At 42.3% G+C, this 16425-nt stretch overlaps 1 protein-coding gene across 1 annotated transcript in view; it reads left to right on the top strand.

The window, feature by feature from the left end:
• Nucleotides 1-14569: 14569 nt before the first annotated feature.
• The window catches only part of LOC107706416 (transmembrane protein 132C-like), a 44867-nt gene continuing 43011 nt past the window's right edge, over nucleotides 14570-16425 (top strand). The window contains exon 1 of the mRNA XM_016510130.1: nucleotides 14570-15197. Within this exon, the coding sequence (XP_016365616.1) occupies nucleotides 15149-15197 (49 nt within the window). The 5' untranslated portion in view covers nucleotides 14570-15148. The remainder of the gene's footprint in view (nucleotides 15198-16425) is intronic.

The following is a 16425-nucleotide window of genomic DNA, read 5'->3' as shown; positions in this document are numbered from 1 at the left end:
GAAAGAGCAGGCCAGTATAAAATGGAAGCGTTATTGAAACAGATTTGATTTGCATGCAATCTCCATTCTGAATTGTGCATTATCATTTTCAGAGGAAGGGATGATCCCTGCAATGAATTAGAACCTTAATTACATGCAAGTTTATGATGCAAATTAATCATAAGATACACTAAATCATGCATTGAGTGGACATCTGTGGACATTTGAACAATGGGAGTGATTACCTCACCATTTTTATAGCAATAAGGCCATTATTAGTGCATGTAAACATGATGCCAGATATGATTGCTGGTGCTCACATCTCTTGCGACATGATGAATCTAACCTGCTTGTATAAAAGAGTATGTTCATACAGCCATGAGCTGAAAGAAATACAAAATAAAACAAAGAAAGCATTTTTTTTACTATAAATTAAAGAATGAATGTGAATAGGAACCGAGACAAGCACCATTAAAGTATCATAGAAACTGTCTATATGATATATCTTCTAACCCAGGTTTTATGAAGACAAATGATAGTTTTGTATTTAACAAAAATACAAAAAGTCTGAAAATATTCCCCCTATGCTGGAGCTCTCAGATGTCATAGATGTGCAGCAGGTAGTGACTTACATTTCATATGTTTCTCACACAATTCTGTTGTATAGCTCCAGAAGACTTGGAATATACTGCATAAGTCATGTAGACCACTTTTACCATAGTTTTGTGGTGTTTTAAAAAAAAAAGATTTTAGAGCTTGACAGCCCCAGTCACCATTCACTTTCATTATATAAAAATGAACATTCAGAATATTCTTAAAAACACCACAGATGAGTTATGAGTTAAGATTAAGAATGACATGAGGATGAGTAAATAATGACAGAATGAATTTTTAATATACATAAAATATAAAATTCTATCTTTTCAAATTTTTTTTTGCATTAAAAATCCACTTAGCTAAAAAATCTGAGGGGGCATGTGGGCATAAAGCTTCTGTATCCCCATATCAACTAATTCAGCAGAAAGGCACACCAGGGCAATTTGAGTAATCTATTAAACTTTGCTAAATTGTTTTGAAAATGAGCAGGAAGATGCATTCTGTAATCAGGTAAATTGTGTTGCTGCAATGACTCTCAATAAACGCTGTTGAAGAAAAAGAGTAAAAAAAAAAACTTGGTCTCTTGAAGACTTGAAGGATGGCATTTTCTCTGTGAATTTGATTAGCCAGGCAGGAGTTTATTACCCTCTGTAAAACATTCAGCCGCTTAATGTGCAATAGACTTCCTTCTTTATGCTCCGCAGCAGTTTTCTCTGCTCATTATAAACATGCAAATCCTGCAGTTCAACACCCGTTGGGTCCCCTGCAGTTCCGTGAGCACACAGGGGTTTAGCACTTTCATATTTCACATTGACAGTGGCCAGGACCAATGGGTAAACACTTCATCTACGCTAAGCTACCTATTTAGGATACATAGTTCTGATGAAGTTTGTCCTTTTTTTTTTTTTTTAGGATGCATTCATATTTAGAAAGAAGACAACAAAAGAGCATGCTAACCTTGGAGAAAGAAATTAGTGAGATATCAAGCTTTGAATAAAAATAAAAAATCTAAATGAAAAACAACATAATAAACTGTTGAAACAATAACATAAGTGAAATAAAGTCTGCTGCATACAGTATAATTTATTATTTGGTTTCTAACTAACTTTAGCTCGTCTTTGGTCACCCAAAAATGAAAATTCTGTCATCATTTACTCACCCTCATATGGTTTTAAACTTGTATTTTTTTGATATTTTGAAAAATATGTTGTTGTTTTTTTTCCTATACAAAGCCAATAGGGTCTAAAACGAGAGTTACGCATGTAACTGCGGTTCTATGAGTTCTGGATGACCGCCAGAGGCAGTGCGTCACACTGAATATTATCTCTCTTGCTCATGCACAGGTCGAGTCTAATAACAACAAAGTCATCACGTGACCCAGAATGTCATGGAGATCTCCCCTATTTAATCCCGTGACATCCGGCAAACTGTCTTTACGGAATCTTCTCGCCCAGACTCCGAGTGACAGAGTGCTCTGGCGGTCATCCAGAACTCATAGAACCGCAGTTACATGCAAAACTCTCATTCTATTTCGTTCTTACTAACCGCCAGAGGCAGTGCTTCACACTGGAAGACTCATAACAACAAAGTCACGAGGAGGCTTCTCCTACCTAATCAGGAGTCGAGAATCCCAGCAGAACTGCTCTCTCCATAGTATCAGAGATCACCACATTAACTCTGTAGTATCTAGAAAAGGTATCAGCAGATGACCAATTAGCAGCTGCACAAATATCCATTAGAGGAACACCTTTAAGTGCTGCCCAAGATGTTGAGATGCTTCTTGTCGAATGACACCTTATACCAGCTGGCACATTAAGGTTATTGACCTTATATGCCTGGATAATTACTCCTACCACCCAGTGCGACATCCTCTGTTTTGACAGAGGCCGCCCCTTCTTTGGTCCACCATAGCATATGAAAAGTTGGTCTGAATGCCACAGATTTTCTGTCGCTCTCAGATAAACCTTCAGGGCTCTCACTGGGCAGAGAAGCTCAGTATGATTACCATCTTGTGCTTCTCCCACCGAAGGATTAAGTGCAGTCAACTCGATCGCCTGGTTCTAAATGTAGACAGTCTTTTTGGGAGAAATGAAGGGTTAGGCCACAATGTCACCACCGTTTTATCCGCATTCCAATGCATACAGGACTCACTGACTGACAATGCATGTAGCTCACCAACACGTTTAGCTGATGTTATAGCCAAAAGAAATGCTGTTTTCCATGAAAGCCACTTCAGATCCCCCTGCTCCATAGGTTCAAAAGGGTGCTGTGTAAGTGATTTTAAAACCAGACTGAGGTACCATGAGGGACACCTAACAGTCTGAGCAGGGCGCAATCGCTGAGCACCTTTAAGAAAACGAGTGACTAAGTTATGAGATCCCAAAGGTTGTCCATTAACAAATACATGCTGTGCAGAAATCGCGGCAATGTATACTCTTAGGGTGGAGGGCGCCCTGTTATTCTCTAGCAGGGACTGCAGAAAACTTAACACCAGTGGCACAGAGCATTGCTCTGGAATCACCCCACGCTGAGTACATCAATCAGTGAAAAGTTTCCATCTGCAAGCATACATATTTCTGCTGGAGGGTGCTCTTGAATCGTATTTTTCACATTCATATTGCAGGATCTGAACAGTAACTCTGGCTCCTCAGCGGCCATACACAGAGTTGTAGTCTGTCTGGATTTGGATACCAAATCTGTCCCTGCAAATGAAGGAGCAGATCCTGTCTCTTGGGCAGACTCCAGGGTTCCCCTCTGAGAAGTTTGTATAACAATGGGAACCATGGTCTTCCCGGCCAATTTGGTGCCACTAGAAGCACCTTGTAGTGTCCTCTCCGTATCCTGTGGGGAGTTGGCAGAATTAGGGGAGTTGGAGGAAAGGCATAAAGTAGTAGATCTGGCCAAGTGTGTGCTAGTGCATCCTGACCTAACGGGGTGGACTTTTCTGTCCATGAGAACCACAGAGGGCAGTGTGTTGACTCCTCTGAGGCAAAGAGATCCACATTTGCTCTGCCAAATCGATGCCAAATCATCTGAACTACCTCCGGATTGAGTCTCCACTCTCCCGGTAAAGGTCTGTGACGGGACAAGAAATCTGCCACCACATTCGAAACTCCCAGTACATACATCGCTCTGATGCTTGCCAATCGAGGGAAAGCCCATGTCAGAAGGTCCCATGTCAACTTCAGCAAGCAACTGGACCTCGTGCCGCCCTGATGATTGATGTGATATACCACTGAAGTATTGTCTGTCCTTATGAGAACATGATGATTCAGAAACTCCGGTCCAAAGTGCTCCAGAGCTAGCTGCACCGCTTTCAACTCCAAAACATTTATGTTTCTTGATGTTTGATCGGAATTCCAGTTTCCCCTGATCGCTCTGTGTTGCCACACTGCCCCCCACCCAGTCAGTGACGCATCGGTTTGAACTACTTCTCTGCGAGACAGAATCACCCCCAGAGCTACTCCTTTCATCAGAAATGATCTCCTCCTCCATTGTCTCAAGGTAAGAAGGCATCTTTCTGTAATTTTCACTAGTCTTTTCTTGTGCCATGTGGGGTTCAGGCGCAGACTGTTCACCCATCTCTGATAAAGGCGTAGCCAATGCAGACCCATTAGAATCACTACCGCTGCCGCTGCTAACATGCCCATCAACCTGAGCACACATTTGAATGGAAGCTTGACATGCTTCCGGAAACGTTGAAGGAGGAGCAGGATGTTGTCCACTCTCTGAGGTGATGGTGAGGCTTTCATCAACTTTGAGTCCAGTACTATACTTATGAATTTCACCGACTGACATGGGACTAACTGGCTTTTGTTGAAGTTCATCTTGAGGCCCAGTTGTGTCACATGAGAGATCAGAAGACTGGTCTGTTCTATTGCTTGCTCCCGAGATGGTGCACACATGAGCCAATCGTCCAGATAAAGGAGCAACTGTACCCCCTGAGCTTGAATTGGAGATAACGTTGCCAATATACACCTCGTGAACACTTGCGGGGACAGAGACAGGCCAAATGGTAGAACACGAAACTGGTAAACCTGATCCTGAAATGCAAAGCAGAGAAATTGTCTGTGTTGTGGTGCGGTTGGCACGTGAAAGTAAGCATCCTTCAGATCTATCGTGGTGAACCATTGCTGTGGTTTGATTGCTTGAAGGACATCCAATGTGCGTAGCATGTGAAATGGCAAAACCTTCAGGAACTGATTCAGTTCCCGAAGGTCGAGAATAGGTCAAACACCGCCATCTTTTTTTGGAAATATATAGAAGATTGAATAAAATCCACTTAGCCGTGCTGACCATTGAAGAAAAGATGACAGAATATTACTTTTGGGGTAAACTATCCCTTTAAGTGCTTCCTGTTGGCAAAATTACACAAAAAATGTCCTCAGATCATGCAACAGGCTCCTTTTTTTCATTTGGTTTTCCAATTCCACCCTTTTAAGCACCTGACTGACACGAACTGATATACTTTCGCCGATGTCAGCTGTCTACCCTAAGTGTCACTGATTAGGTTAGAGAGGAGAGATTTAAAATGTGGGCCAGGGCTACACAGGGCACAATGCAATCTATTTGTGTCCATCTTGGTTACTTTTGAGAAGGACTGTATACTTCGCGGGTGAAAAGCTTTTGTGGCTCCCAGTGCAAGTAGTTCAGATAGGAGAGCCATAATCCACTCCCGTACCTTTTAACACCACAATAAAAGAGTAAGCACTGGTGCTAACTCTACAGTTGAAGAGAAAGGGAGACCATATTCATTCTGTCAAATGCAATGCAAACTTTCCTTTGAGTGTGATTTGGCAAATGGCTCAATTAAAATATCATTTAATCACTAACTTTACATCCAGGTTATAAAATTAAAAAATGGTCAGTGTTCAGAATTCCTACACTCTTAAAAATAAAGATTATTTATTGACATCTATTGTTCCATTAGGAGCATTCAACATCCATGGAACCTTTCCACGGCACAAAAAGCTCTTTATAATGAAAAAAAAAGGTTCTTTAGATTATTAAAATGTTCTTCACAGTAAGTAAAAACAGATTCTTTTCAGAACTGTTCACTAAAAGGTTCTATAGGGAACCCAGAATGTGTCTTCTATGGCATTCTATGATATTATTATGGCATTCTGTGGTATATGTTTTGAAAACCTTTATTTTTAAGAGTGTAGTGGAGGCAAACAATATAATTGAGATGCTTGTTTGCGACCAAAAACATTTGCCACATTTTTGTTTATTTGAATTTTTTTATAACATGTTTTCATATTTCAAGTAATATGCATGTTTTCACAGTATGGATGTCAGCGTTTGTTGACATACAAAGTAATAAACAGAGAACATAAACTGCCCTGAACTATTAATTATTATGGTGTGTTGTAATTCGAGTCTTAAACTGTTCCCAGAGGCATCACGTTAATTGGCTTGTACAACTTCTGAGACAAAAACGGGTCTTTAGGCGGTCATCTGTGTATTAAACCTTGAATAAATGACCACACTAATTAGCTTCTGTCATCAAGGTTATCTATTTTTACATGACACTAATAAAATAAACAGATTTAAATCCTAGCCAACACAGAAATCTCAATTAAATCTTCAAGCTTCATTCCATCAAAATTAACAGACACCCAAGGGAAATTTGACGGATGACTGTAGCTGCTAAAAACTGATGACAAAAACAACTGTTATAATTATGATATCACATGGGTGGTGATTTCAATCATCGCAGGATTAATGGTCACTGCATTCAATAATAAAAGCTTGTCTGGGTCACAGAAAATATTGTTTACACAGCATAAACATTGTATGGCATGTTCTAAAAACAGATATACATGTTTATACAATTATTAAAAGACAAAATGCAAATGACAAGCAGAAATAAACTCTATAAACTCTAGACAATACTCTAAAATAGTGTTGCACTTCGTGAATTGCTTGCTTCATTCTTTAATTTCTTTATTTTTCTTCAGTAAAGCATGCGATTTTGTTAGAAATTAGTCCATTGTTCTTTGACCTCACGGGTATTCAAAAAGTTAATCAAAATAAATAAAATAAGTAAAAATATCACATTATTGTTGTATAAACATATTCAAAGCATGTCAGTGTGAAAGGTTTGGTCAAGATTTGTATTCTTTTTTAAAGAAAATAATGCTTTTATTCAACAAGGATGTATTAAGTTTATCAAAACTGAAAAAGTCTATGTTTCATATAAATGCTGTGTATTAATTTTATTAATTTCAATGAATAATATATATCAATAATTATATCAAAGAATCCTGAAAAAATGTATCAGGGTTTCCACAATATTAAAATGATTTGTGAACGATCATCTGACACTGAAGCCTGGAGTAATGGATGCTCAACATTCCATCACAGGAATAAATGACTTATTGAAATATATTAAAATACAAAAGAGTTATTTTAAACTGCGATAATATTTCCACAATATTACTGGTTTAATTGTATTTTTGACCTAATAAATGCAACCTTGGTGAAAATAAGAAACGTCTCGGGTTACGTATGTAACCATGGTTCCCTGAGAAGGGAACAAGACACAGCGTCCTCTAGAGGTCGCTATGGGGAACGCCTTCAGCGTGACCGGTGTCTGAAGCATACATCTAAACACGACAATAACATTGGCCGGCGACAGCCTGTGACGTCATTACCCGGCAAAACCACAGTATAAAAGGGCGCCGGGAGAACATGTCATCCGCTTCTTCATCTGAAGCTTACGTACGAAGCATGGCAAGGGAATTAGATGACGCAGTGTCTCGTTCCCTTCTCATGGAACCATGGTTAAATACGTAACCCGAGACGTTCCTTTCAGAGGGAACTTCGAACTGCATCCTCTAGAGGTCGCTATGGGGAACGGTATACCCATGCCGCCATGCTGAGGGGAGTGCATGCCAGAAACCACGGCGAGCACTAAGTTCCAACTCTACCATAGCCATGGGAATTGCCCCTTGGACACCTTGACGGCTGTCAGTGACATTATCACCTTCGGCCAAGAGCCTGAGCTGCATATCCTGAACAACTTACCTCTTAAAGGCTTGGCTGGAAGCCCGAGCCTAGGGCAGAGCTCAAGGCTTGGAATCAGAGGAAAGAGATTCCTTCAAGGGGATACGGCCAGGTGTCTAAAAACCCACCAGACCCTGGCCTGTCACCCAGGGGGCTACCGCCAGACCTGAATGAGCTTGCTCTAAGAACTGGCTCGACAGATCTTTGGTAGCAACACCCTGCCCAGAAATGTTTCAACAGGGATACATAAGTTGAGTGGAGCCCAAGGTAAGAACCAGGGCCTAAACCAACTCAGAGAAAGGGAATGAAGCTGACAGCGCGTAACCCTTACCATACAGGATTTTAGAAAGTGTGCAGAATGCATAGCGTGCACACTTACCACAATGTGGACTTTTAGATAGTGCACAGAAGCGCAGCGTGTGCACTCACCATAGCATGGATTTTAAACACTGTTGCTTAAGGGGTAACTGAAGCTGTCATTAGACCAGCCTAGGAACCCTACGTGACTGTGGCACGCTCAGGGAGCGACAATTAATTCAGCGGGAGACCACGTGCTCAGAGCACATGTGGATTGAAGGCGTATCTCATAGAAAACAACCCCGCATGTGAAGGGAGTATCGCCAACTCAGCCATAGCAGTCACAGAATAGACTCCGGAGCATCTGCTCACAGATGCCCAGAAGGGAGCGGCGTGCTCGCAAGAAACCCTTCATGGTGAGGGGAGCACAGCTAGCTCACTTAGCAAGCAACCCGCCAGGGAGGCAGAAGATGGCCCAGCAGCCTGGCATGACTGCTATCCAGAGCTCAAAAGAGCGGAGGCCCAACTTCAAAAATAGAAGGGGGACTCAGTCGCTCAATCTGAAAGCGGCGTGGTCATATGAAACCCCCTAGGGTGAGGGGAGCACTGCTAATCTCAACCAACAAGCAGAGCGGCTTAACAGGGAGGCGGAGAGAGGCCTAACAACCTGAGGCTGCTACTCAGTGGAGCTCAAACGAGCGAAGGACTCGATGAGAGAAGTCCTCAGACGCTCAATCCGGAGCAGCAAGCTCAAAGACAACCCTCTGAGGTGAGGGGAGCACTGCCAGGCTTGACCCAAATAGGGGCAGTTTATCAGTGAGGCAACAAGCGGCCCAACTGCCTGATGTCACTGCCACGGAGCTCAAAGAGTGGAGGGTTCAACCCCTAGCAAGGAGAGAGAGGAACCCAGCTCGACTGAAGCGATCAATAGCCCAGGGTCAGAGGGCCTAGCTCTCAAGTAGAGAGGAGGACTCACACAGTCTGCCCAGGACCGGCGATCTCAAAAGGACCCTCCCGCAGTGAGGGGAGCACAGCCATATCCGGGGAGTAGATAGATCACAAATGGAATGTCAGAAATGGGATCCTGCTAGAAGGGGATCACACATTTCTACAGGGAACAACAGGGTCCCAAGATAGAGGCAACTGACCAAGGAGGCGACAGAGACAGGCCTAACAACTCAGTTTTGTTGCAAATTGAGTTTTCGGGAGCAGCGCTCTCGGCTCTCAAGCTGAGGCGGGCCCTTACAGCACATACTGGGAGCGACTCATAGCTAACCCTCACAGTGAGGGGTGCACGTCTCAGCTCGACCAGAAGGCGGTGCTAGATTAGAAGAGGTAACCCTGCAGGGCCCAATAAGAGACAGTCAACTAGTGCAGCTGGACATAGTCTCATGCTCTCTATCTCGATAGTAGTATCCGTATAACCAGACCCGATAGAATCTGAAGAAACAGCGGGACCCAATAACCATTCATGCATACAGAGCTACTACTCCTCAGAGCTGAAGCATACAGGAGGGGTTTCCGCAGAAACACAACTCACTCGTACCTCAGGGAATGCAGTGTGCTCAAGCCCACTCCGCGGAGGGGCGATTACTGGTTCGACCATAAGGGCAGTGTGGACCCGTGGGCCTGAACGTCTATCAAACTCAGAGTGGAATTAAGGAGTGTTAGGCCACTCAACGCCTCAGCGAGTGGAGCTCTAGCTCAGAGAATGTGCATGATGGTTAAAGGAAAGACTCAAATCTCAGGAGACCCCTCAGGGTGAGAGACGTAGCGCACCCTGGCCAGGGGATAGGGAGCACGTCATGAAGCATATACTCTGAAGAGTACTCAGCACGTGAGAAAGACCCGCAGGTCCTGAGGTTGCAACATTATACTGGGGACCTGATGCTGGGAGCCTGCCGCAGAAGCCCAGGCTGCGTGCCCAACCGAAGATGAGGGCTATCACCAGCCTGGTTCCAGTACCGATGAGTGAAACCATCACTATAATCGGTCACCAGCAGGAGGTTCTGACTTAGCAGGGAGGGTCAAACCTAAAGAAGTCAGAAAACAGAACAGGTCCGAGTAGAGCTGCAGAGAAAGGCTAATGGGGACCTGATGCTGGGAGGCTTCCGCAGAAGCCCAGGCTGCGTGCCCAACCGAAGATGAGGGCTATCACCAGCCTGGTTCCAGTACCGATGAGTGAAACCATCACTATAATCGGTCACCAGCAGGAGGTTCTGACTTAGCAGGGGGGGTCAAACCTAAAGAAGTCAGAAAACAGAACAGGTCCGAGTAGAGCTGCAGAGAAAGGCTAGTAGTGAATACACAAAAACTAGCAGTAGAGTAGATGAAATGGATTGTACTCACCAACCGTGGCTCCCGCGCATGACTCAGGCTCATGGATATAGGCTGGAGGTGAAGTCCGAAGAGCACTGGGGTCTGGACCATCATTCTATGAGACATAGAAACTAGCCAAAACATCATAGGTCCAGCATAAGAGACTGCAATGCAAGCGGATGAGGCTCCTACCTAATCTCAGTTAGGAGGGTAGCTTTTTAGGGGAATAAAGGGGAGGAAGATGAGAGCAGATGTAAATACTCTCAGAGGGAGGTGAGTAGATGGCTCAGGTTTTACTCTGGTCCAGACGAGAGTGTTGAGAACACTTAATCTGGATCACCTCCCTCAGATCTTGCCTTTTACCCTTTGACCCACGCCCCTTTTGAGCCCTAGGGAAGCGGGGAAGGGCGGGGAAGGGGCGCGAGTCGCGACACTAGTCTTCTGAGCCCGCCTTTGATCCTTAGATCGAGATGGGCCAGGACCCCTTTGTTGTTCGGGCTCAGACCTGGAACTTTGTGGAATGAAGGATTTAAAGGCAGCCGAGCACGTCTTGGCCTCCTTAAACTTCTCGACCATCGTCTCGACGGAAGTGCCAAAAAGCTCAGAAGGGAAAACTGGCGCATCAAGTAGAAAGCCCTTCTCGTTCGACCCGATGTCCACCAGATTCACCCACAGATGCCTCTCCGTAACCACCATGGCCGCCATGGATCTGCCAATGGTGCCTGCTTAGGGGCACGGAGAGCAAGATCTGTGGTGCGACGCAACTCAGCCACCTCATCAGGGGATAGACCCTGACTTTTATCCAGGTCTTTCAGCAGATCAGCCTGATAAGCCTGAAGCACCACCATGGTATGCAACGAGGCTGCAGCCTGACCTGCTACCGCGTATGCCCTGCCATTCAAACGAGATGTATCCTGAAGGGGTTTGGATGGCCGGGAGGGAGCCTTAAGAGAAGATGTCTCCCCCATAGAGAGATAGAAAGCCAGTGTCTCTACAACGCTCTTCACTCTGAAGGCGTTCCCCATAGCGACCTCTAGAGGACGCAGTTCGAAGTTCCCTCGGAAGGGAACTTGCTTCAAACACATTAAAGGTGCTGTATGTAGGATTGACATTGATATTGCAGTCCAATTTCAACTTTTCACCCGGCCCCTCCTCCTCAGACTTGAGGCACACACAGGTTGCCAGATTGACGACACCAACAGGAACAAGTGCACATGACGATGAATGAAATTCATCTGGCAACATTCACCCCAACTGGCAACCCGGGGTGCCGAAATACAACTGGGTAAACTGGCAGTGGGCGGGTTACACAGACCAAAACAAAGAGAATTTCCGTCCCGGAACTCACATTTTCAAAGGAGAATAACTGACTGTAGCATTGTTTTTCAGATAAACAAGTATGTTAACTTAGCATGTTTCCTAAATATCTGCAAACATATTATTATATTTTTATGCTTTAGTAGAGTCAAAAACTTACATACAGCACCTTTAAAAAATCTTACCAACCCCCAACTATTGAATGGTTATTTAACAATATTCAACTAGAAAAAAAGAATAAAGAAAAAAGTACGATGTGACTTGAATTTATGCATTAATAACTGACTTTTAAATACCATGTACAAACATATCACTCGCAAAAAACAGGAACATGTATGAATAACGTAAGCAGCACCAAATGTGTTTTCATAGCATCTCAGAAACTGCTCCCATAAACTGCATGAGCTGTGTGAAGCTCCTATTAGAGCAGAAAGGAAACATTCAGCTGTCTATTTGAATAATAAATTACAGCAGGTATCACAGGCTAAACCATCACTGACATGTACTTTGCCAATATGCTGAAACCGGTAATGAGAGAAACGTTGTCAGAAGATGCTAGAAAAGAGCAGGCCGTTGAAACGTCTCCTCAGGAGAAAGGTCTTGCCCAGAGACTGATAAATGTTAATCACCTGACATTAGCAGCAAGAGATGGGTCACGGCAATCAACCTGGTGAATACACTGAAATGACAGGTAAGATAGGGCATTGAGTGCAAATGGAGAGAGTGTGAGTGGGGTCAATATTCACTTAATTTCTTTGCAATAGTACTCTATCAAAACATTCTTTTAGTGGTAGTGGTTTGGTGTGTTATCTACTTCACTGTTTATTACAGGCGTCTCTCTGCAGCTAATTACAAAAGCCTCTTTGTGAGCGTGGTTGGAAAACTTTCAATACCCTGCCCAGAATTTGGCAAAGCCATTAATGTGTTTGCTAACTGGATGCCTGTGCATGTGGGTCTTCTTAAATGCCTCTTTCTTCCCAAATCAACACTCATCTTCCCTCTGTGAACTGACAGTAATTGCTGATTTGAGCAGTAGGGGAGTCATCAGCTATAGTCTTGCTGTCAATATCTCTATTCAGCATGGAGTGAGTAAGTACAAGGTTAAAGCCAGACCCCCACAGTGGGCCGCATTAAGCCTCCAACCTGTAGGAAGAAAACTGTGTTTGATGAACTGCTCGGTTCCAAGATGAGAATGATTTCAACACATTTTATCTGTAACTGGTTTGAATATTCATCAAAAGTGAATTTTAGGATAGGAACTGCAGGGTGCCAAAAATGTATAAGAAAATCTGTGGCAATTTTATGTTTGCAATATTTGGATACCTTCTTTGCAAACAAATATTTAATAAAATGTTTAATGACATTTTAACACGTTTAGTGCTCGGGAATGTTACAGCCAGTTCTTTATCAAAACACAACTAATCACAAACTGCTTCAATGTTTACCTCATTTAACATTCGTGAGCTTTATACAAACGGAGAAACTTTTATACTGTTTGGTTTCCATCCTCTAATCTATTTGTATTTCATGAACACAGTGAATTTTAGAATAGAAACAGGTTCCAGAAATGTATAAGAAAGTCAATGGCAATTCTTGAAGTTTTACGTTGGAATAGCCTATCTAGATACATCTTTACAAACAATATTTTTAAAAAATGTTTTCAATGCCATCTTAACGCATTTTGTAGTAGGCAAAGTGAGTTCTTTAGCAAAGGACAACCAACCAATCACAATATGCCCAATGTTTACCTCATTAAATAATCATGAGCTTTGTACAGACACATCTGCAAGCTGTTTTGTTTCCATCCTCTCAGTCTTTCCCTAGGGGAAACATTATTCAAAATCTCGAACAGCGATGAGAAACGAGTTGAGTGACGAAGACACTATTAATTTTGTTAGCCTATAGCCTATGCAAAACCACAGCGGATCTATGCGGCGTTTTCACTATTGGCACCTAAAAAACAAGTAAGCCTAATGATTGAGGTAATGTGGGTGTGAATCTGTATGTTGAGTATCTATAGGCTATGTAATGGATGATTTTTTCAGTGTTCACCGACCTTGCAAATATTCCATTTACATCCCTATTAGCACGTTATTCTACATTAGGCTAAATCTTGTGCCGTTTGCAGCACTCTTTATACCAGCATGCCATCAATGGCATGGGAAAATCTCAAGGACATGATTTATACCACTAGAGGGCACTGTCGCGCTTGTTGAGGTAAATGCAGTACAAGGTCCAATCACCCAATAACTACATTAAAACCTGCATAATCACTCTTATTATAATGTAACCATAATAACCCACTACAATGGGATAGAACCATTTATAACATATACTTATAATACCTTCCATCTTATCATCAATGCACCTTCGTTCCGCAGGTTTTAGACATATTGATCGATTAATCTACTGCCGATGGCCAATAAACACATTTACAACAGGTGAACATGTTTTACAAGCACAAATCCTTGTTTGCGGTGCATGCATTAACAAGTACACATAGGTAGCAAACTATTCATATAAATTCTAATGGAGTGGGTTCTTGCATCTTATTTTATTGTAGGCTATATCGTTGCTATATTTTTTTGCTATTTAGATTTTTCTGCCACTTGTGTATATTGATGCTTTAGCAATATTGCATGTAAAACAATCATGCGAATACAGTATTTTAAAGTTGAAATAGAAAATTCGTACACCGCCCTCCCAGTTTAGCAGCATTTGGAAGAGAGAGAGAGAGAGAGAGAGAGAGTGAGAGTCAGTATCATGACTCACTGTGCTTGTCGCTGCGGAACCCAAAGAGCAGACGAAAGCATGAGGGATATTCACTGTGGACTTCATGGATGAGAGAAAGGAGCATTTTCATAGTACAAATGATTTTTGTTACTTCTTTCCTCACATTGTTGAAGTTTATGGCTTGCTTTTCGGCGTCAAAACTGTGACGGGTGATACACACAGACGGATGGACTACAGTTTCATTTCTTAAAGTGTATTAATAACCGTGGAAGCCCGGGGTATATATTGCCGTTTTAATCGTCTTTTTTTCCCTAAGTGAGGACTTATTTACATAAACGCTCCTAATTGTTTCTTAATCACAGATATTGTCTATTAAACGTCACTTTATTTGTAACCCCTCGCGCCTTCTGGAATTACAGTGGATTTGACATCATTATGAAGCGTTGCCGAGCCTCACAAGCGATGCTCAACTTTCCTCTGAGATTCTCCACACAGCTGTGCGAACTGAGGCTTATTTAGACGGATCACACATCCACGACCACCAGACTGCTTTTAACAACAAACACTTGTGGCGCGGAACTACAAATCTGTGACTTTTTATGGGATGGCACTTCTATATTTTTAATGTTTGAGGTGCTTGTCAGACACTTCAGAAGACATATAAAACTCACGAAACAGACCGTGACTGTCAAGATGACAACGTTTAGTAACTGCACCGAGGGAGAGACTCATTTTGAGATGCTTGGAGGGGGAAACATCTAACCGCTACCCTGTTTTTTTGCTTATGAAGGGACGAAGGCTGCGTTTATCGTCCTGTAGACCTTAAGGAAGACTTGTCGGTGGAAAAACACCGACCCGTTCCCTTCTTCATCCCCGACCAACTTCAGAGGAACTGAAGATGCTGCGCCTCAGCCCAGCTGGGCTCATATTTTTCATGCTTTGCAGAGGTGAGTCTGTCAGAGCGCATCAGTAACAGGTGAAGACCTGCATGCTAGATCTTTCACTTTCCATGCTAAATTCTTATGTATATGGTAATAAATGCACCAGCTCGGTTCTTCATCACATAGTGGTTATTATGGTGCTACTTCATGGTATGTGAATCAATATGATTACAGATTGCCAGAGGTGCTCTTGACATGTAATTGATGACCGGTTGTAAAGCAATTGAAGGTGGGTTCTGAATGGCCATGGATAAATGTGCTGAATATACAATTAACATATGGATTTTAAACTAGAAGAGTGATGGAAACTAATGACACTGCTTAGAAATTAAGAATATGCTGCACTAAAACACTTCACAAATGCTTTGTAATCTGGCACCTATCCATTTGTTTTACATTACAGTGTGTCATTAAGTATTCTTTGGATTTAAGCAGTTAAGCACCTCATGTTGTTCCCAAACCTGTATGACTTTTTTTTTTCTTAAATAGAACACAGAAGATATTCAGATTTTTTTTTTCATACAATGAAAGTTAGCATTCTTCAAAATATCTTCTTTTGAGTTCTACAAAGGAAAGAATCTCATACAGGTTTGAAATGACACAAGGGTGCGTAAATGATGTGTGAACTATCTCTTTAAATAAGTTCTATCAACCAATGATTCCTCCTCAAACTGTTTCACGTTAACCTGTTCATATAATCTTTGAATATAATGTAGGTAGACAGACTTGGCATGTTCTCTTGGACTACTTATTAATGAAGATAGTTAAATAAATGGAAATCAGTGTAGTTGAGATTCCAGACGAATCACCATGCTATTGAGGTAAGCAGCTGTTTATATACACTTGCATCATGATTGACAGAATTAGATGAACTCGCGCCACCTGAACCTTTTAGAACTCCATTACTCTTCTAGAAGAGATGGTTGAGGTCAAAAGGGCAGGAAGATGTCACATATAATCACACATAAAAATAGTTTATTGCATTCAGTGATAGGAAACATTAATTTCTTTGGACATCATCATTGCTTCGCTCCAAAAATAAAAGGGTGAATCATTTTTCTAGGAGAATGAATCACTCTAATTCTATTGAGTATGAATTTCGCGTGTCATATACCCTCTGCGTTTTAGGTTTGATTTGTTTGGCACGCTGAATTGGCTTAACATCAACGCAGCACTATGCTAACATCACTCAAATGCGCTTTAGGTTTGACACTCAATCTTGTTCAGGTCACAC

This window comes from Sinocyclocheilus rhinocerous, unplaced genomic scaffold (genome assembly GCF_001515625.1).
Source record: "Sinocyclocheilus rhinocerous isolate Xijiao unplaced genomic scaffold, SAMN03320098_v1.1 scaffold1405, whole genome shotgun sequence".
NCBI lineage: Eukaryota > Metazoa > Chordata > Actinopteri > Cypriniformes > Cyprinidae > Sinocyclocheilus > Sinocyclocheilus rhinocerous.
Note: the sequence above shows the minus strand (reverse complement) of the source record. Positions and strands in the feature narration are given on the sequence as shown.